The sequence below is a fragment of the Scomber japonicus genome, chromosome 23, assembly GCF_027409825.1.
Source record: "Scomber japonicus isolate fScoJap1 chromosome 23, fScoJap1.pri, whole genome shotgun sequence".
NCBI lineage: Eukaryota > Metazoa > Chordata > Actinopteri > Scombriformes > Scombridae > Scomber > Scomber japonicus.
Window position 1 is genome coordinate 8,605,958 of NC_070600.1, and position 26,792 is coordinate 8,632,749.

The following is a 26,792-nucleotide window of genomic DNA, read 5'->3' on the forward strand; positions in this document are numbered from 1 at the left end:
GACTGCTGTCACAGGTGTCATGTTGCTCTTTTCTCCCCCAGAGGAAGTGATGCATTTTATGTTTTATGGTTTGTTGTGAATTAATAGCCAGACGCCCACCTCGTTAAACTCATGGAGTGCTGAAGACAATCAACAGTCAGAACTTACCAGGGTTTAATTATTGTTTTTTGACCACATGGCGGTAAGGCAACAACCTATTAGCACAACACTGGCATATCAACCTATAACATTGATATGGTGAGCTGTGTTAGCATATAGTTGCTCATTTGCACATTCAGCAAAACAACAACATAGCACTAAAACTACCACATTAGGAATTGTGTTTTTAGCCACTGAGCTTCACCTAACTTTAAGGTCTGATTTGATCTCCAGTAGTATATAAGTAGTGTAAGAGATTACAAGTGGCTGTTCCTAGTAACAAAAAATAGAACATCCCCACCAAAAGAGGGGAAATACGATTCCAGGTAACATCTAAAGTTGGGCTACTTACATGTCTTCTTAGCTGGCTTGCTAACATTACCTGTAAGGCTACATTCAGCAATCACCCAGTTTTCAGTTCATTTTTGGAGGATGTGAGAGTAATGTAGCTTCATTGAGAGAATGAGACTTCATGCTAATGTTAAACTAGTAGTTGCCTGTAAATACCTCCAAACTGTAAGCTGGCTGCTCATAAACCACGACATCTTGTTTCTTTACATGTTAAACACAGAAGATATTGACAATATTAATCATGTATGTACGGTTGTCCTAAAACTGAAAAATAATGGTGGTTTCAATCTGATGTCTCAATGTTTTCAGCTCTATTCTGCTCTTTTATGTAACCAATATCTCTTAAAAGCACATATGCACACACAGACATACCTTCCATGCCACTCCGCCTATCAGCTGTATGTTGTTACTGGCACAGAGTGATACCTGGAGCTAGGCATGCTGGGTAGGCATTTTTCAGCATCCTTACTATTTTGAGCATAATGCATTACCAGTACCAGCAAGCTGCCAACATTTGTACGTGTTTCACACAAACTGTGGAGGCTCTGGCACCGTTACTCGACTGACAGGCGGACAGACTTGGAGCTCCACATACCTTCAAACTATTCTCCAAACTGTCTGAGGGTGCGTTGGGGGAAGGGGTGCAGGGAGGGGGTACGGGAGGTGTTTCACAGCCAGAAAAACATCTATCATGCAGGCGCCGCTGTGACCAAACAAATCAGCGGCGGCTAGAAAATATGATTTCACCAGGAGAGGAATGTGGGAGCTGAGGCACGCTGCAAGGTTGGTGTACACTGTATATGCTGTACAGAAAGAAAGCATGGTGGGATCAGTGGTGTTGCCAGTGGAGAAAGGTGAAAGGTGGTGATGATACTAGGGGCTACAGCTGGCAAGAGCATGAATAAGGGGCCCTTATACAATCCAAGGGACCCACACTGGTATTCTGTGGGACTGAAATGCCTTTGCATGGAACATTAAGTTTGTTCAAAACTTTTGAGGGAGGAAAGAAAGAAGAATGAGCAAGTAAGAAAGTGAATTTATCTTAACCTACAGGCTAATTTTTTTTACTTCTTACTTCAAAAGATTTTCTTCTTGGGTTCTACATTAAATCACTGGAAAAGATAGAGGTGTTGTAGGCCTCAGCAGAGGAGGCCATAAGGAAACAATCAGCCCATCGATCAGTGGGTCTTTTGGGATGGTGTGATCCCCCCTCTGCTCTCCAAAATCCTTCAGGAGTCTGCAGGGATCTAATCAATCACTACAAACAGCCAAAATTCTCCAACATGCCATTCCTGCCCCAGATTCCTGCTAAGTTTGTGTTTTTGTTTGTTCTTTCCCCACTGAGAAGTCAGCACACCAAGAAAAAACAGCAGATTCCTTGAAGAAACGTGAGTTATTATCGGCGGTGTCCATCAGTGGAGTGATGGGACTTTTTCCTCTGTAGTTATTCAGCTGCAGACATCGTATTTGATTTCATTACGTTTCAGCCAGTCTATAGTGGATGAGCTAAATGGAACCACACCATATGGCTCTTATTTCAAATTGAATCATATGTCCAAATTGAATTAAACTGCTCCTCATACAAATGAGGTATAATGGTGATGTAAGGAACTATAACAGCAGCAAATGAAAATAAGGTTTTCATTATGTTTCAGACCTATATTAGATCACCTTTCTGTTCATGAACGTTCTGTCCCATGAGTACAGAATCGATACACTGTTCTACAGCCCTGTGTCTTTCTAGCACAATCCAATTTATTGATGGCTTTTAATTGAAAATTGGTCAAGATAACAGCAAATGGAGAAACAGGAAAATGTTGCATGCTGAGTTTTGCTATTAGAAAAGGAACATGGATAAGCAATGTTAAATAAAACTAAAGATGTCTGGTTACATTGTGATGCTGAATGCTAAAAAATGTTTTTACCATGTAGGAATGTGCATGCATATGCCCCTCATGGTAACATACTGATTCTTCTAAGCTGTAGAACTGAGGGGTCTTCACTCTCTGCAGTTGTCCCATTTGCCCTTTTTTGAATACAAATGAGTTTGTTTCCTGACTAAAGGACAAGTCTCACACCTTTGAGCAGCTGTTACACAGACAATAAACCATTCCCAATACAATGTTCACAAAACAATAGAACTGCTTATCACCAGTCACCTGCATTGTCAGATCAAAAAACAGCAACACACCAAAACCATTCAGTCTGCTGATGTGTATTTAACCAAAGTGTTACCTGGTACTGATGGATGATGCAGAATGTTTATTGTAAAAACAGCAACATCCAATAATCATGTGCAATTTCCTGTTATTAGTTGATGGTGATCAGAGTGATGTGGAAAAGTACCAAAATGAGGAATAAAGTATTGCACTCAGAGTATTGCTGCATTCAGAATCTTATGTAATAGGGTAAAAGATATCATTGTAAAAATGTACTTATTAGTGAGATTATATAAAAAACGTTATAATGCAAAATAACTAATAACACAGTTGTTAAATGTAGTGAAGAAAAGGTAAAGTCTCACAAAATGGAGTGCTGGTACTTTGTTCTTTTGTTACACCACCTAAAAAGCCGGTTGCACGAGTTGTTAGTTCAACTTTAGCGCAGTTCTAAGTTCACTAAAATTACTTGTTTGCTGATATATTGTATGTTTAAATCGAATTTTAAAAATCACCTTTATATTTAACAATGTAACTTGGTAAGTTTTTAATCACATTTCACAAAAAAAACATAATATACCTAAAATTACCAAATACTATGCTAATAACGTCATCCTAAATGATCGAATAACGTTAGCATCTTAGTTAGGTTAGCATCTTGGCATCATTGGATATTTCCCTCCACTTAAAACAGTTTTTTTGTTGCTACAGTTGAGTATTTAATATATATAATAAAAGATATGTATCTTTAATTAATAATGAGAGATAAAGATAAGTACTTATTGGTTTTGGCACTTACTATGAAGCAGACAGAGTGACTCATTGACATTTATTTTTTATTCAGTTAACATCAAGATCTGTCTGACTTTCATCTGGATGTTAACAGATTAATGAGTTTGTGCCCTTACTGAGAAGAGGAAGTGCCAGCGGACAGTGAAAGTATGACCTTGGTCAAACAGGAAACTGTTCAACACTTTGCCTAGGGGGAATCTGACACATCTGTTTGGGCATGAATATCCCATGAAGGGCCTTTTAACGTGGAAATGACAAAAAAGACCCCCAACCCTCTCATTACATTGCAAATGAGAAAATATCAGCCTGCTTTCAAGTGCAGAATGTCAATTAAAGCTTGTTAGTGACTTTACCTCTAAGCTGAATGAGGTTGTTTTGTGTTTTTCAACAAGGAGAAATGTGACCTTCTGTCTAATTAGCACTATTCATGAATTATGTGCACCCCAATTCCTGCTGGGAGGAAGACATCACTCAAAAAATAGGTTAAAAATACTTTATTTATGTTACTATTTTCCTGAAACTTCTAATTTTAAGCTTCTATCATGGTGACAAAACTACAGAGTTTTAGCTATTCACAACAGATTAATGGGTTTATTATATTATATATGTCTGACATACATATATATTTATACTTGCCAAAATGTGAAGTGCATAAAATGAGTAAAATGTAGTATTATTATTATTATTTATTATCATTATTTCTAGTTGGCATTGTGTGTGAAGTGTTACTGTGTGGAACTTTGTATTAATAATCCTGTCTGTTATTGTGCATATGTTTCAACTGGGACCAGCCAAGGGACTGCAAATACAAATTAGCTGTCAGCTAACTCAGCTACAGTACATCAAGCAGTCACATTCATATTTAACACCGTACATAGTCCTTTACAAATAAGTAAATATATATGCAAAGAGTAATAATAGATTAAAGTTGGGTTAAGTTAAATTAAATTCTACAATAAGACCAGTAGTTCTGAGATAACTTACTGAAATACATGATAGAAAATATTTTATTGTAAGTAAAGGTTGGAAAGTTAAAAGTATGGTGTCATATTAGTAAGCAGCATGGGATTGTAGCTAGTTTGTGTTGAATGTAAAATCTACAAATCTAAATTGAGAAAATAGAGTAAAAAACATCATATTTTAATTTGAAGTGTAACACTGAAAGCAGCATCCAAAATTATGTCAGGATAGTAGTTAGGGTTAGTGTTAATGTAAATGTACTTCTTTGCTCCCACATCAGCAAATGTGAAAGAAGTATATTTCTTTCTTTTTTTAAAAATAACTTAAGTAGTTATGAAAAACAAAACATGGCATTAGTTGCAGATATTGTGTGTGGTCCATGTAAGGCCCTAAAGGACAGTAATAGTAGCATTAGTAGTAGATTTGTACTACTAATACTATAATAGTAATATAATAATACTATATTTTAAAAAGCATTAAGTATAGGCCTACTTTCTGTGTAAAATCTCACACTGGAATTATCATTGATGTATCCTTTTTCAATTTTTCACTAAGGATAAAACTGCAGGATTCAGCAGTGAGGACTACATTTCCCATGCACCCCTGTGGCCCTCCCCCCGCATACCTCTGGTGTGCGCTCACGCTGCGCTGCGGGGATCCTGCACAGCACAAGTTGCCCCAACAGCAGCTCGGCGAGAAGCACAGCAGAAAAGTTTGTCCACAGGAATGATCAGGTCTCAGAGGAGCGCTTTTCCTTCTTATTTTACAACTATGGTCTCCAGAACAACGCTGGATTGGATATAAGGATCTCCCGTGTTGATCACCAACACCAGATTTTTTTGGTGATTTTTTTCCTCACTGTTTGGATTGTTTGCGCTTCATCAGAAGATCAAACTAAAGGGGTGTTCTCTTGTGTGGCCAGACAAAAAATGTGTTCCTCTACGCAGCTTCTCAGTTTTGCGAGGTTTGCCGTGGTTTCTCTTCTCTTTTTAACACTACAACGTGGATCTGGTGCTACCACAAGGACGTGTCCCCCTCCCTGCGCCTGTTTTGGGGAGCTTTTGGACTGTAGTCGGGTGAAAAGGGGCCAAATTCCAAACACGATCCCAGAATGGACAGTTCAACTGTGAGTGCAAGTCAAAGAGCATTTGTTTGAATGTTTAATGATCCATTTACTGTTTTGTTGCTTTCATGCCATTTCACACCTCTGCAGTTATGGGAATAAACAGGTTAAGTTGAGTGTTTTCTCTCAGCACCCATGGGATGATCCACATTCCTGTCGTAGTGAAACTGGAATGAGTTGTAACCACATGAGGAACATAGTATTGCAGAAAAAGTCTACTTCACTAAGTTTGCTTTAATTGAATTGAAATTGGCCCTTATTTGACTGTAGATCTGGTGCAGTGTCCAAACTTTCTCAGCAGCTTTCAGAACTATCAGAAAAGGCTAAACACAAAAAACTTGACCCGAGTTAATTAATCTGTTTGGGTGTTTGTTAATAGGTTTTATTTATTGCATTGGTGTTGTTCCTCACAGCAGCATGTCAGACTGGAGGCCAGCAGGGAGGCACAGGCAGGCTTTCAGCATGTTTTTACACATCAATGTGCCATTGTCAGTACCACAAAAACTCCTTTACTAAAGTGTGAATAATTATCAACTAATCCTCTCAGTGCCTGCAGGTACTAAAAAAGTTTGTTTTTATTGTTATGGTGAAAGTAGCTGCAGCAGTAATCATTGTGATAGTACTGACAGCACTAATAGTAGTTGATAGTTTACAACCTTGCATATAATTGCTTACTAAAAGATATCCCTTGTGTTTCTAATGGTTTGGCAGTGTGTAGCCATACTGCACACATTTTCAGATTTTAAATCCATCAGTGTTGGTTCAGTGTTCAGATTTCAGTTTCACAGACCTCCAGGTCTTCAGAGCCATAAAAGCATAAATCACATGCAATCTGTGCCTTGGACTGTTTCCTAAAGTAATATCTCTGTTTCTCTCCTGTTTGTCTTCTGGCTCCATAAGTTGAGACTAAGTTGGCCTGAAGCCTGCTGGAGCTGAAATACCAAACACATCTTTAATGGCATGTTCCTCAGTGTGTTCTCCTTTACAAATAATTATTCTCACTGGATTTTTATTGCCCTGCGTTAAGTTGGAGTACTTGATTTTTATTGTCCTGTGTTAGTCTATGGTGCTTGATTCAGTGCCTGGTTGAAGCTGTTGCCCCACTGTTGGGTTTAGTTTTTCTCTTTCTAAAATGTTCTGCTCTGGAAACTTGACGTTGCCAGAGAAAACAGACCCAGCCTGAGCCTCATAACCAAGGCCGGCCTTCCAGAGAAAATGAGAAAAAAAAAAAAAAAAAGTTCCACATGGGGGGAAAATTCTTTTCACTCTGGCATGCTAATTTACGAGTGGCTCTCCAGCACATCTTAAACCCCTTAAACCGCCCGATCCTTTGTTTTCCAGCACCCCATTATTTCTGCTGAATTAGCAACTCCAGAGCCATGGTACTGATTAAGGAGGAGCGTGTAGGATTAGTTCGAAACAAACTCACAGAAAGAAAGAGGGGGGGGGGGGGTGGGGGGAGAAAGTGGGAGGGAGAAGGAGAGAAGAGTGAGAAGAAGTAGGATTAAACTATGAATATCTGGGAGGTTGCTGGAGGGGTGGTGGTGGTGGTGGTGGTGGTGGTGGAGGGGATTACAGATTGATTGCCAAGATTTAGTGTCTCTTTTCTTTCTAGGGTTTAAGACCAAGTAATTACAGGAGTTTCATCTTAAAAACAATACATGCATTGAGGGAAATCTGTTACACCATTTACATTTTAGATGAATATTTTTTTCATTTTTCCATGGAGTGGTTTACGGATTCCCTCAAGACCCTTTGGTGGTTTCTTTAACAAAGGAACTATGTTTATTTGGCAAAGTAATGGTAATATTCAACATACAGAGCTAGTATAACAGAAAGTAGATGATATTAGGAATCATGTCCAGTGGCCATAATTTACCAGTATGTTAGATACTTACCTGATGTTCACCTGTGGAATCCCAGTGCCCAGCCATGAATTCAGCATGGGAAAATACTACACTGCCTATTCCTTAAATAAATTAATAAGTCAGTGTTTCATAAGGTCTGTGTTTATGACATGAAACACAGACCTTACCTTGTTTTTAAAAGGGAACATAAACCATCTGGAGTAGTATATACAGACTCCCTTTAGAATTGAAGTATTACAAACATTTTTCAGAGGAATTTGATGGCTTTTGGAGCAAAAGAACCACATTTGTTTGGCCAAGTAACACTAATGTCCTGTGAATAAGACAGGAAGTACAAGAGGGTGTCAATATTAGCACGCCTAGGGGTTTGTGCCATAGCCAATGCTACTTTAAGTTTGCTACTTACCTGACCATCCTGAGTTTTACTTAGCTTTTCTTTCATTTCATTTATTTTTAAGGACAACCCACATTAATCATCATTTGTGTAAATGTGCCTGTGTTAGCCAGCTGGTTAATTTTCAATGGCAGTCCTTTGGCAAGATGTTTTGAAACCTTTTATGCTAGCTGGAACCTGTCTATTGTAGCTAATGGCTAACAACTAGTAGGCTACAGTATCCCATTATGACTTTCCAAATTCACAAATGTCTAAATCATTAATGAAAAAGACATGACAGTCACTTTTATTATATACATACCAAAGTTTGCAACTTGTAGTCTTGGTTAACATTGGTTAATGCCTCCACCAAGGTGCAACCCAACCAGTGAGGAACATATATGGAGCTAAATGTGAAATCTGCTGCTATGCCCCTTTGTTCTTCTAATCTTAAACATTAATGACAGCTCTTTTAGCCTGAAGAGTAGCTCCTTTATTCGCTTTTCAGTGCCTGATAAGAATGCAGTGCGGTACATTTTCAGCAGGCCAGCAGATACAGGCTGTAGCCTGTACGCAGTGCTGTGTGTTATCTTGCTCTGCTCAGAGTCTGCTTTGTGAGGGAAGTGGAAGTGTCAGAGCTACTCAGGGTTTATCTTGGGAGTATGATAGGACACCTTTCCCATATGGCCCCCAGCGCTGGAACTACAACAACAACAACAACGCACAGCTGCATGCTTGGAAAGAAAAGGATGAAGGGGGTGGGGGGGCTAGCTCTAGCAAGGCAAGTAAAACTCTGGTTGAGTGGCTCATGAAACCTTCCAGCAAAGAACAAAAACAGGCCCCAGAAAGTTCGACAGGGGTGTTTCAGACATATGAAAATGCGTCCCTCTCGCTTTTCCCGGCATTGTGAATACATTACCAGTTGTTAGGTTGTTCCCCTCCTCCCAGAGCTCCTTGATGGATTCCAGATGAGGGAGGTAAGAAGGAGGAGGTGGGGGTGAGGGGTGTAAAGAGAGAGAAAAAAAAAGAAGTGTCTGGCACCACAGCGTTGATCGTGCGCAGCAGCGTCAATAACTCCACCACTTTATAGCGCACGAGGCTGCGCTTGCCAGAATCTGTGAGCTGGTTTTCAGGCTCCTTTTTCAAAAAGCAAGAGTCTCACCCCCATTGAGCTTCAGCCAAGACTGCTTCAGTCCATTCCAAGACCAGGCTCAGACGAGTTGGTGTCAAGCCCAGATCCAAAGTGGGTTCAGACAAAATCAAGACATAGACCAGAGCTAATCGAGCACTATTCAAGACTAAAATAGGCAATAAGCAACCCTTAAATCCTGCCAGAAATACAGTCTGACAAGCTTTCAAAAATGTACAAAAAGCCAGAGTTCTTTAATATGAGTTAATATCTTACCAACACACATAGCTAGAGGTTTGAGATCCCTTACTCAGGCTTCTACAGGTAGCCTGATCTGTCTATGTCCTGTGTGAGGACATAGACAGATCATTAAATAATTAAATATGAAGGAAAACACATTGAAACTATTTTGCTGATGTCCAGCAGAGACAAGAACAAAGAAAAGTTCAAATGTTTACAAGATTAATATAAGTACAGACGTCAGAATGTCCGGACTGAGACTTGGCCAGTACTAAAGTCTGGACTCCAGCACTTGATCCACTTCACTCGCCAGGTTCCGACCTCCTTTCAGCACGAAGAGTCTCGACCCTCAGTAAAATATCAGCTTGTCTGTTTTGGCTGTGTGTCTCAGCAAAAACCTGGATATGAAGGGAGCTGTTCTGGCATGGGTCTTCTCTTCTGTGTTATAAAGACGGGATGAAAAGCCAGCCACTCATAAGCCTCCTTTTGGGCTTGAATGTGAAGCAGTTTGTTTTGGAAGGTTTAAAGTTGCTTTCAGATGTTGCTCTGGTAGAATCAGTTCATTGTGAGGCAGGATCAGATACTTGTCAAAAAGACCTTTTTTAAGAATCTCCAATTGGAACCAGTTAAAGAACCTTGTAAAGAGTTTGTTAAAAATCAGATATTGACATTGGACTTGGTGACAGTATCTGAAAATGCAAGTTTTCTGTCAGTAATAAATCTTATTCTTGCTTACATCTCTGACCACTCTGTTCCATTTCATTGCCGCACCATCTCTCTGATCCTTAGTTTAATTACAGTGATTTTTCTTTGATCCGTTTCCTCTGTGCACAGTGTTCATTCACAAGAACAACAGGGAAGTTGAAAGTAATTATGTTTGCTATGTAGACCCAAATGGAGGACTGTTGCATCTTAGAAGTATGGTCCATGGTCTATACTTTTCCCTTCATTTCTGCCTCTTTCTTTTTTTCACAGGGACCTGAGCCATAACAAATTGCAGGTGCTTGACAGCACTTTGTTTGCCAAACTACAACATTTAAGTGAAATGTAAGTATGACTTGTGCTCAAAGATACCTAGAGTAAACGCAGGATTTTCCAAAATGTCTCAATCACTGTCCTGCATTTGAAAAACTATTCTTTTAACCATTTATTTTTCTTGGTCTTAACAGAAAGCTGAACCACAATGAACTGGAGACAATACCTGATTTGGGACCATATGCTTCAAACATCACAATGCTAATTCTGTAAGTAACACCTTTTGTGGACTCTCACTTCAGGCTAGTCTGGAGGGTAATCCTCTGCTAGGGTTGTCATTGCTGGTTACTGTAAAGTAGTGAGCTTGGAAGCGGTTCCTCCCCCCTCCTTCCCACTAGAGAGCAACCCTTTTGGCTCAGCTGGTTCCCAGACGGGGCAGTCTGAGACATGGCAGCCAGCCCCAGACGGGTCACATGGTCAAAGACAAAATGCCATCAACAGAAATGGAAATGTTTTGTTTAGTGGCTGTCGCTGCTGTTGGTGTATTTTTAACCTGGAGGCAGTGACGTGACGCTGGAAAGAGAGAAAATCTGTCATGTGAGAATGAGAGAAATCCAAATTTGGTGATTTTTATTTTTCAGCTTAAGTGGAAGAATTGCATGTTGGTGTGTGGGCCTTTTATAGCATTCTGAAATGAATGGTGGTCAATCTGGACACAAGGCAGTTTCATTTAGCTCATGAAAATTTGACAGTGTGTGGGTCCATCATCTTAAAGAAGAATTTAATCAGTTTTTGTGTGTGTATATAAGTTGCATAAACATAGAAAATAGTGTTGAAAGTGTTTGCTCTTTGATGCTGTGGGAGTGAGTTCTCTACTGCTGGTAAATTCAGTGAAAAAGCCATTTTATTCGTCATTTTTCATACCATTCAGACTTTAACCAGACGATCCTTTGGAATATTGTTGTGCAATACGTGCTTTTAGAACAACACCAGATATTAGTGTGTGAAACCTCAACAATTTTATTTGCTTTCTGTGGCACGTCTCTCCAAACCAACCATCATGGAGTTATTGTGGAAGAATGTATCTGTCTCCCGGCTAGATGAGGCGTATTCCTCATCAAGCCTCAACACGATGCTCTGTAGCAGCCGCAGGGCGTTCAGCCATCAGCCATCGACACAATTTGTTTTCACATTTAGTGCAGGAGTGTCACCCCCAGCTACAAGTTTCCTCCCAGCAGAGGAGGATGGGTGGGACGGCCTTTTACACAGTAGATGTCATATTTCATGCATCTTTTTAGGTGAATTTTCTCATATGTAGATGCTGTTTCTCACCAAAAACTATATTTTACCTTGAATATACTGTATGAGGTACCTTAACTTTTACCACATTCAAGTAACACCTGGTGTGAATGGCTGCATTGTTCCTTTCAGTGGTTAGAAAGAGAGCACCGGTTCTTCTTCTACTACTGCTATGAGTGCTGTTTAAGTACCCTTGAGCAACTGTGGATTAGAAAGGAGAGTTTCTACACATGTTTCATGTTTAAAATGCCTGACTTTCTCCAAACCATAATTTCTTTGATTTGAGGATGTTGTTCAGTTTGGTTTACCCAAAGTCATGTCAATCATGTTAACTCGGCCTTTACACGCTCCAGAAAAGTACTGCACCACTGGAATTTCTCAGTTACAGAATAACACGAAACACAAGACCGTATTTTATTTTAAGATGAGAGCAAAATAAAACTTCAAAGTGTGAAAAGGCGAACAAGTATAAATAAGGTAGATAAAATCACAAACTCTGTGTCATAGCAAAGCTAATTTATGTTAGCTGTCTGATGCTCCTGAGATTTTGAGGCGAAGCAGATACCCATGAACATTTTACAAACATTTATCAGAGAAATTAGTTTGAAATGTTTTCTGAAGTTATAGAACTACATTTATTTGGCCAAGTAACACTAATTCTTAGTAAAATAAATATGTACAACAGGAAGGAGATAAAAATCCAGCAGTTTGTGTCATAGCTAATGCTAATTTATGTTAGCTACTTATCTGACCCTCCTGAGTTTTAACTAGGTATTCTAGCAAATAGGGACAAGCTAGTAAGCTACAGTGTATCATGCTAATGCTCCCAAAATATGCTATGGTCAAAATTCATATTTATATTGAGTGTTTTGCCATTCAAGGTTTCTAATTTGCTAATTAGTGATTTTTAACTACCTCACTCTGTGGCTCCACTCTTTGAGGTCAAAGTTGTGTCATCTATGTTAATGCTGCCGAAACACACTTAAGATTGTTCAAAGCAGCAACTGTCAACAGCTATTTAAACTGAGTGGAATGAAAATATTGCACTGTAAAGCAAAATCCTTTTTTTATTATTTGAATATACTGAACTGTTGCTGCTTCAGTTTTACAGTACCTGTTAACCCAAAGAAGTACAATTACTTAGTAAAAAAGCTAATACGAAGAGTAGAAGAAAGAATATGCTCTCACTCTCACGTACACACTGGCTGTTGTGGGTGCCACCCTTTTTCTTCAGGTTAGGTGGTGCAGTGTGAATTTTTTTTTTCCTCCTCCAGTGGAACATTTTTCCAGAATTTCTCTCCCTCCTTTAGTTTCTCCAAGCTGGGAGGGTAGTAAAGAGAAAAAAAAGACCTCGGGGTATCGAATACCACTTATTCAAACAGCCAGTCAGACATAGCGGCAGCTCTCGCCGACTTCTTTGACCTTGCAGCTCCGAGTAAAAACAAACGGCAATAACCCTGCAGCTGGTAGTAATTGAGTCGTGATCATCTTAATTAATTGAACAATTTCCCAAGAATTTATGGAGGGGGTAAACCCCACCGCCACTAAATCCCTCAGCCTGTGTTCAACAAATGACCTGGAGATTCCAGGTCTGATTAGGAGTTAAGAAGGTGAGCCTCTTGGTATGTCTGAGGAAATAGGAATCTTGTTGAAGATGAAAATTACAAACCAAAACAGTAGTGACTAGAGTAATAATCCATGATATTTTCATAATAAATCTGTATCCAATAGGGATTTTACCAACTAAATAATATTGTCAATATTTGTTGGTTATGGTTTTCTTAATGGATTCCTTGTTTAGTCTCAACACACAAAGAGGTATTACAATTTACAATGATATACAACACAGAAAATCAGCAAATCATCACATTTTGAGCCAGCAAAAAATCAAGAGTATGTGCTTAAAAAATGACTTACTATAAACCATTAATTGACTAATTGTTTCAGTGCAGAATTCCAACTCATCACAGCATATGACTTTTACTTGATCAGTTCTGTGGGATAAAGAACTCAGTAGCTGGCGTTAGCTGGAATAACCACCTAAAAAATGATATTAGTTTAAGAACTAACTAGAAGGTGTCAGTCCTGCCCACATTGTTCGATTGACAGGTGGTTACCAGGTAATGCAGGGTAGAAACACCACATTGTAGAGTGCTTGCTACAAGAAAAATGATGCTCCAAGAGTTTTACAGCTCCTATGTATTTGAATGCAAAGGTCCCTCAGTTCATACATTCATACAATCCGTGCTTCCCTCCACTCTGACGGGGAGACGACGTGTTAAGATGATCAGCCATTTGAGTGAGATATGTGCAGAGTTTAATATGGCGTCTCAACGGCAAACGCAGTCCTGGTTTTCATTACAGGCGCCACTGCAGAGAGAGGGAGTCATCAGATGGCTTCTCAAAACTCTGTTCTTTTTCCAATAGGAAATACCACACACACACACACACACACGCATACACACACACACACACACACACACACTACGAGGGAGACAGTTTTTAGAAAAAGCTGCTTTCTGTCTAAAGAGCTTCCCGCATTAAATAGAGCTGAATTAGTTTGTCAGTGGACAGAGCTTTTGTTGAAAGAGAAATCAACAACAAAACAACTTCATCAAGCATCTCTGATATTTCACAGAACAACATAACTTCCCACTGTAGAAATGTGGTCAGTTTGATGGTGGTTGAGGCCGAAAGTACTGTACAGTTGCTCAGAGTGCTGGCAGGTATGAGCATGTGTGAGTGTGCACATCTCTGAAAGCCACATCATGTGTAGTGTACCCATATGGACCCATAAGCCTGTTTAATAAAAAGGCTTCATCCTCAGGTGGACTCTTAGTTTCTCATCTAATACATTCATATTTTATGTATTCTACTTCTTATATTGAGTAGAAATCTGGCAACTGCCCGCTGTAAGAATTTAAAAGGTGGAAAACTGCATTTAAAAAGGGCATGAGCACACATTTTGTCAATATAGAAGATGCCTCAGGCTGTTATCGGCGTATGTTTGGCCTTCCATTGATTTCCTCTAACGGCAGCAAAGCCCTGCAAACACAAGCGTAATGGCTCCATAATCACGTTATCTGATAGCAAAGTGGATGAACAAATTTGAAGTGTGTGTAATTAAAGCGTACAATGCTGGGTTTGTTTGTGTGAGGGGAAGACAGGATGTCAGTGCAGATGTTGAGATGAGTGGGGAAAAAGAAAGACCAAAATAGCATGTTTTGCCGTATGTCAGAGCAAGTGTTTACACCTCCTCTCCCGCCATGCTGTTACACTGAAGACTTTTTTTTATAAACTTTTAACACTCATGGCTTAACTTCTTGGTTAAAACTTCAGCATCCCATCTCCTGGTCGTCGTCCTGAGGCAGGAAGCGTGCACTAAACCCCCCCCCCCCCCCCCCCCTTCCACTCTCCGCAGCTCTACTTTCTTCCCCCCACCCTTGAGAGAAAACTGGAAAGACTGGTTCTCTCTTGCCAGGCAGCCCTCCTTCTCTCAGCGACCAGTCAGGGGAACATGAAAACTGAGATACAGGTGGTGTGCAGTGCTTTTGTTTGGGACCTGGGGGCTGCGGTGCGTGGAAAGCCCTCTGCAAATCTCCAAACAAAAGAGCTGCCTGTGCCGTTTTTATTGTAGAAAATGAGCTGTATTTTACTATAGAGTTGTAGTTTAGGCTCATATGTCAACCTCCATGTTTCATTTGATTTGGTTAAATCCTTGGTTTCAGCGCATCATAAAATCTTCCATTCATGTAATTTGTAATTTTAGGCAAGTTTAGCCACTTTTATTAGTTTATGCCCCAAAATACAACCCTACCAGCCCCCACTATACTGTCTTTACCTGGCACAGCACCAAGTTTGACTTAAGAGCTAAACACAGAGACGTGCTCTGGAAGGTTTTATCCCCCACAGTGGGGAAGGGTTTTGCCCCCCACAGTCCCACCAAGCTCTCCAGGGCAGTCATCAATCTTGGATCTTTAACTGGGTGAATCTTTCAGTGTGTTTGAATCTGAAGATTACCAAAAAGGTCTTTTGAGATGGAGAGTGCCGTCGCTATGGTGATATGTGCGCTGAAAACAGCCAGCACGCATGGAAAAATGGGTCAGTGTTACCTCACAGTCTTCTGAATAGGTGAGACATCTCGATTTCACAGCACAGTGGTGCCATGCTGTCTCTGAGCCTTGAGGTGGACTGACTATAAAATCTGAGATTGAGATTAGACCAACCAGCATTGAATATTCTTTGAAAGCTGAATGTCCAAACTGACTTTTTTTCCAGCACAATGCAATATGCTTAGTGTCCTTACAGTCAAATTGTGCTGCTTAAACCTGAGTATTTAAACCTGTATTATTCTTTTTACCTATTTATTATCTCTGGAAGCCAATCTAAAAGCTTTAAATCATCTTAAAATTGTCACATGTAATTCTGGAGACATTTTCAGATAGCTGCCACTCCGTACTGTACTGTAGGTCAGTTGATGAAAAATCCCAACAATTAAATATTAATGAGACCACATCCCAAATGAAACTTTCATTATAAAACTGTCCTCATTTGTTTTTTGGTTCGTTTTTTTTGACCGAATCCGAAAAACGAACAGCTCTCTGGTCAGTAAGGTGTAGCTGGAGATGGAGGGGGGGTGGTAATGGGGGGACTGTAACCATCGCAATGAATACTGAAAACGAGGCCTGTAGTCTGGTGCATTGGAGGGAATTCCTGTCACCCCCCTTCACTCTCTCTAATGCCGAGTCTCATACACAAAGAGGGCACTGTACAGGCTCTGTTTATAACTAAGCAGTCCCTGCACTGCAATTTAGGAGGCGTGCAGCTCAGGAAATTGCTGGCCTCTGCCGAGGCATGCTTTCACTGAGGGAATGGTATTCATCAGCCAAGTAATTGGCAGGTTACTTTTTTAAATACCTTGTTAGTAATTACCTTATAAACAAAATAACACATCACTAAACCGAAAGGTTGTTTGGACCTGGTGTGAAGAGCAGCGGCATTGATCATGTCAATTTGTTGGCTTTGCATGCAACATCAGCGAAAAAATGACATAGTCTCACGTTGGGTGGTAAGTGTAAGCTGTACGTGAGCGTGAGAGTTTGTCATTTTTTAATACCACAAGCTAATTGAGGGGCTTGACTGTTTGTATATCTGGGAACATGAAACTGGTGTGTGCCACTAGTCAAATACACAGTATTTTTGTCATTTATTGGAGCGATGGTGTCTGTATTTTCAGAGCAAACAACAGGATCACCAGGATCTCTGTGGAGCAGCTCCGGCCCTTCCTCGCGCTGGAAACGCTCGACCTCAGCAACAACAACATCGTGGATATAAAGGCCAGCTCCTTCCCCGCTCTGCCTCTCAAGAACCTGTGAGTGTCATTTCTGTCTGAAAATGCAAACTGTTTTTAATCTAAGTTAGAATATTCTGTTTATTAGTGGTTTGGATCATTTATGGGTCCACAGTGCCTCTCATTGACTATATTAATGTGTTTGTCACATTTAATGCCTGGGAAACCCATCAAAACACATTATTTACAGAACATCTGTTAGAAAGGGACCATATATTTAGTAAAAGTTGCACATTCACTTAAATCTTTTTCTTTCTCAGGTTCCTCAACAACAACCGTATCTCATCGCTGGAGACGGGATGCTTCACCAACCTGTCCAGCAGCTTGCAGGTTCTCCGGCTCAACCGCAACCGCCTCTCCACCATCCCGGCCAAGATCTTCCAGCTACCTAACCTCCAGCACTTGTAAGCTGCTTTTTTTTCTTTTTTTTTTTAGTTTTATATGGAAAATTTCATGATGAAGACTTCAAACTGTGTCACTCATCAAACTATCAACATCTTGATATTTTCCAAAGACGTAGCATCATTGTTCCATTTCAGTTTTCCTTGCTGGCGCTCAGTGTGTGGTATGCGTGTGTGTGTGTGTGTTTTTTAGGGAGCTGAGCAGGAACCGTGTCCGCAGGGTGGAGGGCCTGACGTTCCACGGTCTGCACGCTCTCCGCTCACTGAAAATGCAGAGAAACAGCCTGACTCGCCTGATGGACGGAGCCTTCTGGGGCCTCAGCAACATGGAAGTCCTGTAAGCCCATTTACAATTTAAGCTCTGTTCTTCCAGCGTGACGTGAATGCAGAGCAACACCTGAGTTTACATATGTGTGTGTGTGTGTGTGTGGGCTCGCAGGCAGCTGGACTACAACAACCTGACGGAGGTGAGTAAGGGCTGGCTGTACGGCCTGCTGACTCTGCAGCAGCTCCACCTCGGCCACAACACCATCAGCAGGATCCGACCTGACGCCTGGGAGTTCTGCCAGAAACTCAGCGAGCTGTGAGTCCACTTTTTTATATTTTCTCCACCCTTCCGCTGCACCCTCTCTCTCTCATTTTTTTTTTCACCCCCTCCCCCCTCCCCCTCTCTCTCTCTCCCTCGTTATTCCCTCCTCACTCTTCATTCACACTCTGAACTCCCAACACTTCTCTGTGTCGCCCTCTCCTCCTCTCTGGCACTCCCGCTTGCCCTTCCTCACACTCCAGTACCTCCTGACGCCAATCCCCACGTACACACACACACACGTACACACACACACACACAGCACTGTCTCTTATGCTCTGCCAGTCTGTGCCAACATTAAAGCACTGCCAAAATATTACACACCCTCATGCCCCCTCTCCGCTCTGCTGCCGCTTGAGCCAAAACATCGCCCTCCCCAACCCCCCCCCCCCCCCCTCCTCCTCTCCCTCCCCCCAGGAAGTTAAAGTCCCATTTATTTTTCCTCTTTCACATTTCATCACTAATCGTGGCTTCTTTCCTCATGAAATACTTCATTACCCACAAACGTCAGTAATTTCCACCCCCCATTCAGACACATTCCTGGAAGCAGATTGGATGTGCTTTGTTGTGGCTGTTGTTTACAGCGGCGGTCAGTTTAGTGCTTGCAGTGTCTAGAGACTTTTTTTTTTTCTCTTCACAGATAGGTTGTTGTTTTTGTCTCCCCCTGTTTTTCTCTCACGCTTATCACTTGAACCTGAGAGTAAACAAGCTGCATGTCGGGCCGGGAACGTGCCCAGCTATCTGATTTGTTCTCATCTGAGTTTACTTTATAAAACCGTCTGCATGGAGTTATTTGTTTCACGATTTCTGTTTGGTTGCAAATCTTTGATCTGCTCGTACTCGTGCTAAATAGAAGTTATCATGAAATCAAATCAGTCACTTTTTGAAGTTTTGGTAATTTGAGTCTTGAATGCCTGGAAAAATATGGATTGTTTGTTTTTTTTGCCAGACTTTCAAGTATTGGTTTATGAAAGTGACTTTTGGAAGTACTTAAGGCACAAAAAAGTAGCAAACCACATGATGTCTAAATGGGATGTTGCTGGAAGAGGTTTTGAAGAAACACAGGAGTCTGGAAAATGCTTTTCTAATATGTTTGTCATTACTTTGTCCCACAGCAACCTCTCCTCCAACCATCTCTCCAGACTAGAGGAATCCAGCTTCGTGGGCCTCAGCCTGCTGGACGAGCTCCACATCGGGAACAATCGCGTTAGCTTCATCGCGGACGGAGCGTTTCGTGGCCTCTCCAACCTGCAGACACTGTGAGTCAAATACAAATGATTGAATGTTACGAGCTAATTTTGCTAAATGAATAAGTTAAAAAAAAAGCTCATATAATTTACAAAATATACAACTGGAAAACAAGATGATGTAATTTTCCAAGAGAGGTGTCGTAATGCTAGTTTATCTGATTTACGTTAGCAAGAACGAGACAACAAATCTTCAACATATAAAGGTTCACACTTACACTACACAACATGGACCCCAGGAAGATTAGCTGTTGCCTGGGTAACAGCTAATGGGGATCCAAATAAACTAAACTAAACATTTTGATCGTATTTTGATTAATAGCGATATTATAGTGATCATGTGAGAACTGTGTGGACTAAATCTAGCCATTTTGTGTCATTGAGGTTATCAAAAACAAAAAAACAACCAAAATCCAGCTCTTTTGAAGTCTTAACCATAAAAACTATGACATAGAAAAAGTTTGAAATTATGAGCTCGAGAACACCAGAAAACCGGTGAAGCCTTGGATTGCTCGTTTGAAGATTTCTAAGAAAGTGCTTCGACTTGTCAGCACTCCAGCTAACAATAACATCAAATATACAAGTTTTTAAAAACAGTAACTCCGCGCGCTGCCCTGTCGCCCCCTCTTTAAACCCACCTCTACCATCAATCCTCTGCCTGAGTGGAAATATCCTGCCCGATTTGTTTTTGGGATGTGAAATAGATTACTGTGTTGAGGTCTCTCCGCACACATAAAAAAACCTCCGAGAGGCACAACCCCAACCTCAACAACCCCCCCACCCCACCCCCATCTCTCCCTTTTCCTCTGCCCGATCCCCCTCCCACACCCGCATCCACCCATCCCCCGCTTTCCCACAGAGGGGCTCCGTAACATTTCCCCTGGTTGGGACTTTTTAACTGGAACCAAATGTGAGCCGTGCTGCTGAGGTCACCGTAGGGCAGGTGTGCAGCTAGGTGGACATGGATTGCTTCAGGGCTTCAAACCCACCACCCCCTCTACACACACACACACATACAAACACACACACGCCCTTCCTCAATCTCAATCAGCCATAACCAGGCATGCCGAGGAGGAAAATAACTGTTTGAAGGCATTAGAGCAGCTGAGGGATCAAAGGATGCAATTTCTCTGGGAAGTTCTTGGCTTTTAGTGATGTTCGTACTCTGTAACTCTGCGTATTAAGTTGTTTAGCGTATTTTTCTTCCTGTGGATAGAAGGATAAATGGGCCCACAATTTTCCGGCAGCCGCAGTGTGAGCACGATAGTAGTAATCGTCAGGTTTTGGTGTAATTCCCTCAGAATCAAAGAGTAAGGGCCCTTCTTTCTGGAGCTGGTAGTTTGACCTTAAAGATCATACAGGGAGGAATCTATTAAGCAATTTTCCTCAACAAATAGACTAGAATGCATGGCAGATACCAAACAGGTTGCCATCTGAGGGAATGTCAGGTTATCTTGACAGAAAAGTTTACTTTTCACATGCAGGTAAATGCAACAAGTTGAGGCTGGATCTTTAGCGTTGGTTGAAATGCACTCTGGGAAATGTAGGAAATCACAGAATAACTTTGTATTTAATGGCAGACAGAATGTGAATCAAGATCTCGCTTTGAACGGTACTTACATCCATAACTTGATGTGCACGCAGAGTATATTTATCCTCTGCAGCACACATGTTGTATTGCAGCACTTTCTTGTAAATTTTTTTTCGCCGCCGTACAACACAGAAAAGCCATAGCAGACTTAAAAAAAGCGCCGCAAATGCCAGGAAGGAGCTTCCTGTGAGGAACGGAGCCGCTGTGAATATAAATGTCTCAAACATTTTCGCCGTCACACGACATGTGAAGCCGCATAAAGTTTTATTAACATCTCAAACGCAGTTGTTTTCTGGGTGTGGACTTTTTACGATGCGGTCTGTCTTTGTTTCTTTCTCTAAAGGGATCTCCAAAATAATGAAATCTCCTGGACCATAGAGGACATGAATGGGCCCTTCTCTGCTTTGGACAAGCTGAAAAACCTGTGAGTTCATGATCAATCTGCCACAATGTTCAACTTAAAAAGAACACATGAATAAGATAAGGTCAGTAAGTTTAATCATGTTTGAAACTGATCAGATTCTATTGTTTTCTCAGATATCTGCACGGGAACCAGATCCGCTCAGTGACCAAGAAGTCTTTCTCCGGCCTGGATGCGTTGCAGCACCTGTGAGTAGTCCTCGTGTTTCACTGATTGTTTCCAAAAGTCTGAGCTGTAAACTAATCAGGGTGAATCACACCGAGACACAAACGCTGTTTGTTAGAGTCGTACACCCAAACTGTCTTCTCCCATTCCTTGGCTTTGATGTGGAATCAAGAAAAAACTCTGTCATTAGTATCTTTGCATGTGTGCCAGACTATATCGATCACCGAGGCGAGAGCGGGAAGTGTGTGTGAATGTGTGTGTGAGTGTACAACAGCTGCCTTTGATTCTAATTAGTGTTTTTTCCCAGCCGTTGCCAGAGCTCAAAGCAGCCCAGAGTTGGGCCTCTCTTGATTAACACAGCAAACTGCTGCCCAGAGTTTTATTGTTCTGGAGCCCAGACCTTTTTCTTCTCTCGATTGAAGTTTTTGTAGCCTTCACTCCATACGGCTGATGTTGGAAGGGAAAAGGCTGCCATCTTTCTTTCTTTCTTTCTGCCCCCCTGCAAGAATCCTACCAGGCCTAATTTGTTTTCTTTTTTTCGCTGCAGAGATTTGAGTAACAACGCCATCATGTCCATCCAAGCGAACGCCTTCTCTCAGATGAAGAACCTGCAGGAGCTGTAAGTGCGATCATGTTTCAGGAAAACTTCAGTTAGTGTTTTAGTGTTGATGTGGGACAGAACACCAGGTGAAAGTCATTATAGTCTGCTGGGAAAGTCAGCACCAAACAATGCTTACTTCAATGTTAATAACAGATTCACAGTTTCCTATGTCTCTTTCCATGGAAGTTAAGAGAACACAAGGTGCAGTATTAAGTTATATGAGTGAATTTTAGGATTTTCTTAAAATTACTGCAACAAAATGGATTATAGATGGCACAGTCCAGAAATCTTTTCCTCTGCCAGTGATTAACTCTCTCCAATAAGCAAATAAAAATGTATGGAACAGTTACTTATTCTTGCCAAGTTAGATAATGATCCATTCAATACCAACAGCTGAGCATTACCTCCAACCAAAAAAATTCTTTGAGTTTTGGACTTTCTGTCAGCCAAAACAATTTTCCAACATTTTATTAGCTAAATAGTTATTTTAGAAAATAATCATCAGATAAATCAACAATGAAAATGGTAACTAATAAAAAAATACAGCACGTTTTACTGCCTAGATACAACCATCTAGATACAAAAACTTCACCTTTGCACTGGTAAATCTTCCCTCTGTAGATTCTCACTCTAACATTTCTGAAATCCTCTCCCCTGGCAGGCGTCTGAACACCTCCAGCCTGCTGTGCGACTGCCAGCTGAAGTGGCTTCCAGTCTGGGTGGCAGAACAAACCTTCCTGCCCTGCGTCAATGCCAGCTGCGCCCACCCGCAGATGCTGAAGGGCAGAAGCGTGTTCGCCGTCAGCCAGGAGGAGTTTGTGTGTGGTGAGTGATGTATTCACTTGGTATAACACCTTTACACACACATACTGTAATGCCTCAAAAACAGCCATTTCTCTGCGGCAGGTTTTCCATTTGCGAACTGACCCAAATTGTTCAGTATTTTCCCCCCTGACTCCTGGATGAGCTAACGAGTGCATGAAGGGAACGTTACGGAAATTTACTAAGTTATGTTTTCAGCTTTCCTGGATACTGTTGGAGAGAACCAAGTAGTAAATAATTCAGTCCAGTCTTTTCCCTCTTGGAGCCTCATCTGCCCCCAATTTCTGTAAAACCAGAGATGTAAACCTCCTTGTTTCTCCCTCAGACGATTTCCCAAAGCCTCAGATCACCGTGCAGCCAGAGACCCAGTCGGCCCTCAAGGGCACCAACGTGACATTCGTCTGCTCAGCAGCCAGCTCCAGCGACTCACCTATGACCTTTGCCTGGAAGAAAGACAATGAGGTCCTGAATGATGCGGAGATCCATCACCAGGCTCACTTGCGGGTGCAGGGAGGTACGGGAGGTGCGGGAGGTGAGACAGTGGTGACGGAGTATACAACCACGCTGCAGCTTCCCAACGTTGAGTTCTCCAGTGAAGGAAAATACCAATGCGTCATCTCCAACCACTTTGGATCTTCCTATTCCACCAAGGCCAGACTCACTGTCAACAGTAAGTTTGGGAGAATTCTATTATTGCCACGTGTCTTTATTAAGTCTTAGTTTGTTTCTGATAGATTATAATAAACATTAATCCTACTTTTTTTTCCAGTGCTCCCTTCCTTCACCAAGATGCCTATGGACCTGAGTATCCGAGCTGGAGCGACAGCTAGGCTGGAATGTGCTGCAGTGGGTCACCCTTCCCCTCAAATCGCTTGGCAGAAAGACGGAGGCACAGACTTCCCCGCTGCCCGTGAACGGCGCATGCACGTCATGCCGGAGGACGACGTGTTTTTCATAGTGGACGTCAAGACTGAGGACATAGGCGTTTACAGCTGCACGGCTCAGAACACAGCTGGAGCCATTTCTGCGAATGCCACGCTAACAGTTCTTGGTAAGAAATGGTGTGGTTGTAACAGAAAGTTGTAGCAGAAACTCTAAATGTTGTTGGTTTAAAAGTTATTAATGTAGCTTCTTCCCCTCTTACAGAAACACCCTCCTTCCTACGGCCCCTCATGGATCGCACCGTAGCCAAGGGTGAAACCGCTGTTCTCCAGTGCATCGCTGGGGGCAGCCCTCCCCCAAGGTTGAACTGGACCAAAGATGATAGCCCATTGGTGGTGACCGAGCGCCACTTCTTCGCGGCTGCCAACCAGCTCCTCATCATCGTGGACGCTGCTGAGGCCGATGCGGGGAAGTACACCTGTGAGATGTCCAATGCCCTGGGCACTGAGAGGGGCAATATTCGGTTAGCGGTCATACCGAACCCCAACTGTGACTCCGGCGTACAGGGTGGAGTGGGGGTCGGCGTCGTTGGTGGAGCGGGATCGGATGATGATGGGTGGACCACAGTGGGCATCGTCATTATAGCGGTGGTGTGCTGTGTTGTGGGCACATCGCTAGTTTGGGTGGTGATCATCTACCATACCCGTAGACGCAATGAAGACTGCAGTGTTACCAACACAGGTGAGTTCATCCTCCAAGTACACATTTTAATCTTATTTAATATGGTTTGCAAAAAAAAGGTGAGGTATAAGTTGATGTCCTTCTGCTACAGATGAGACCAACCTGCCTGCCGATATACCCAGCTACCTGTCCTCCCAGGGCACGCTAGCTGATCGACAGGACGGCTACATCCCGTCTGAGAGCGGCAGCAGCCATCAGTACATGGCATCATCAATTAGCGGCTTCTACCTGCAGCCTAAAGACATAAATGGTAAAACATCAGTTCTCTTTCTCTTAAAAGAGAAGCCTTCAGGAGCTTCATGTGTTCCTGACATTTTCCTCTTTCTTCACCTGTGCAGGTCTTTGTCAGCTGGATACAGGAAGTGAAGCAGACATGGAGGCAGCCATCGATCCTCTGCTGTGCCACTATCAAGGGCCAATTGGATCACTGCTTCGTCGAGACAACATGTATTCCACCGACCCATCAGAGGTGTTCACAGGTGCGTACGGTGTGTTGAATTCTCCGTCGTCAAGACCCTGCAACCTTATTGTTAGACCATTGGTGATAAAAAACATTGTCCAAGTTTAAGTACATTCATTATTTCTAGAATTTGTCCTCCTTGCTTTGTAAAGGATCTAATGATTTCCTATTTATCTTACCTTCAGGTTGTTCCATTGAACAAAGACCTGTCTGCATTGACTCGTACAGTGGCAGCCTGACCAACCCTAAAAGGAGGGACTATATCCTCACAGAGCCCTTTGACCTCTGCTCTTCCACTGTCCTGATGCAGCTTCACAATGCCAATCTCCATCATGGCCCCTCCCACCAGCAGAGTGACCGCCGCCCATCCATGGAGGAGGGAGATGCGAACGACTACGGTCGTCCTCACGAGTGTCTGTCCCCTTGCAACACTTTCATGGGTAGGTGTTAAGTCAAAGAATGTTCCAAAACTTCCAAATGACAAAATTCGTCCCTACTTTAAACTGACCGTGTCCACCTTCCTCACCCAGGAACATTTGGAAAAGCTCCCTGGAGGCCTCAGCAGGACCTGTACCCAGGATTCATCCCACCGTCAGTGACGCATAACGGAATTACTCTGCATGAGAACCCTTACGTCGCCCCGGACGCCGATTCAGACCATGAAGAGAACAGTTTCATTAAGGGTTCAGCATTGGAGCAGAGAAACAGCATTTACGAACAGCCATTTGACAGCAGCAGGACTGATGGCATCTCACAAGGCAGAACGAGCACTTAGCTGAGTGACTGAGCTCCTGTTTGCTCTTGTTTTTCATGAAGAGGACTACCAAAAAAATGGAAAATTTCTACCTCACTGAATGGACACTTTTGCAATAAAGGACTCCTCAAATGTGCAACGAGTGAATGTAAAGGACAATTTGATGTTCCTACAGAAAATTACAAGGAGCATATTAACAGCTGTTCTTTAGTGATACAGCTTCAGTAAAATAATATAGATGACTATCAACTTTTTTATATATAAATCTTATTATATTTTGTAAATTGTATATAAACAGATTACATTATTTTTGCTTACCTTTCATGTACGAGTATTTTGCAGCCCTGCCAATTCAGTTATTCTAGCCTAAGGTTTTTATTGCTTTCAATGAAGCAATGTTTTGCACATATGTAAACTAAAATAAAAACACCTTAATGTGTGCTGCTACATTCACTTAAGAGTCTTCAATGATGTCACTGTCTTAATCGTGAAGAAGAAGTAGTCGACATTTGGAGGACGTGGTGCTGGTGATGTTGGGGGATTTAAACACCGGCCTTTTAGAGCAGAACAGCAGACCGCCAAGGACAGTGTAGCTCTGTCATCAGTCAGCCCCCCCACCGAGAGAGAGAGAGAGAGAGAGATGTTTAACTGTTTGCTATCACAGTCTGGTTCCATCTTGGGCTGGGCAGTGATTCTTTACTGACCTCCAGCACAATCACATTGTGATAGTATCTTATGATGCCACAAAATACTGTTCTCCAAATGAATGGTTCCAAGCAAGCTGTCAGATATTTAGCTGTTGGAGGTTTGTTTTATACCTAACAAAGACTTGGATGTCAGGTTATACAAAATGGAAAAACAATTCCATTATCAGCTGTATTATTTTGTCAACTGTCATATTGTGCCGTAAATTAGTATAGGAAAATAGACATTGATATCCTGACAATGGCTTCAACCATATGGCTCAGCACTAGTTCAGTGATGTTGGTCTCTGATGGGTCTCAGTTACAACTTAAAGCTTCAAGTCTTCAACTTCAAAGCCAACTAGTCTAATGCTACTAATAGCACAACTCTTACAATAACATTATAATATTGTGTCAGAGATATTGTAATATAACAAATAATAGAAAGATATCACTATCGCTCAAACCAATTCCACTATATGTACACCAGAATAATAATCAAATATTAATGCACCCACTACCACAAACTATGACAACTAGTACTGTAATTGCTGTTGGCCCTTGCCTACTGAGTGCCCTGAAATTACTACCTTGAATAATACTTCCACTTCCACCACTGCAACTTCTACCTCTACTACTACTGATCCAGTTCCTTTTATCAAGGAAGAAAATAAATTAACT

The 26,792-nt window shown here is 41.7% G+C and overlaps 2 protein-coding genes across 2 annotated transcripts in view; one reads left to right on the forward strand and one right to left on the reverse strand.

The window, feature by feature from the left end:
* LOC128353349 (DENN domain-containing protein 11-like) overlaps positions 1-26,792 on the reverse strand; it is a 252,134-nt gene that overhangs the window by 90,991 nt on the left and 134,351 nt on the right. The gene's annotated exons all lie outside the window — the stretch shown is intronic.
* lrig3 (leucine-rich repeats and immunoglobulin-like domains 3) lies at positions 5,129-25,869 on the forward strand. The gene is made up of 19 exons (XM_053314037.1): positions 5,129-5,526; positions 10,109-10,180; positions 10,303-10,377; positions 16,644-16,778; positions 17,018-17,161; positions 17,352-17,495; positions 17,598-17,741; positions 18,860-19,003; positions 20,926-21,006; positions 21,120-21,191; positions 21,716-21,787; positions 22,431-22,594; positions 22,917-23,261; positions 23,361-23,642; positions 23,738-24,214; positions 24,306-24,464; positions 24,553-24,693; positions 24,860-25,114; positions 25,205-25,869. The coding sequence occupies exons 1-19, from the start codon at positions 5,330-5,332 to the stop codon at positions 25,447-25,449; spliced, it is 3,348 nt and encodes a 1,115-aa protein (XP_053170012.1). The 5' UTR covers positions 5,129-5,329; the 3' UTR covers positions 25,450-25,869.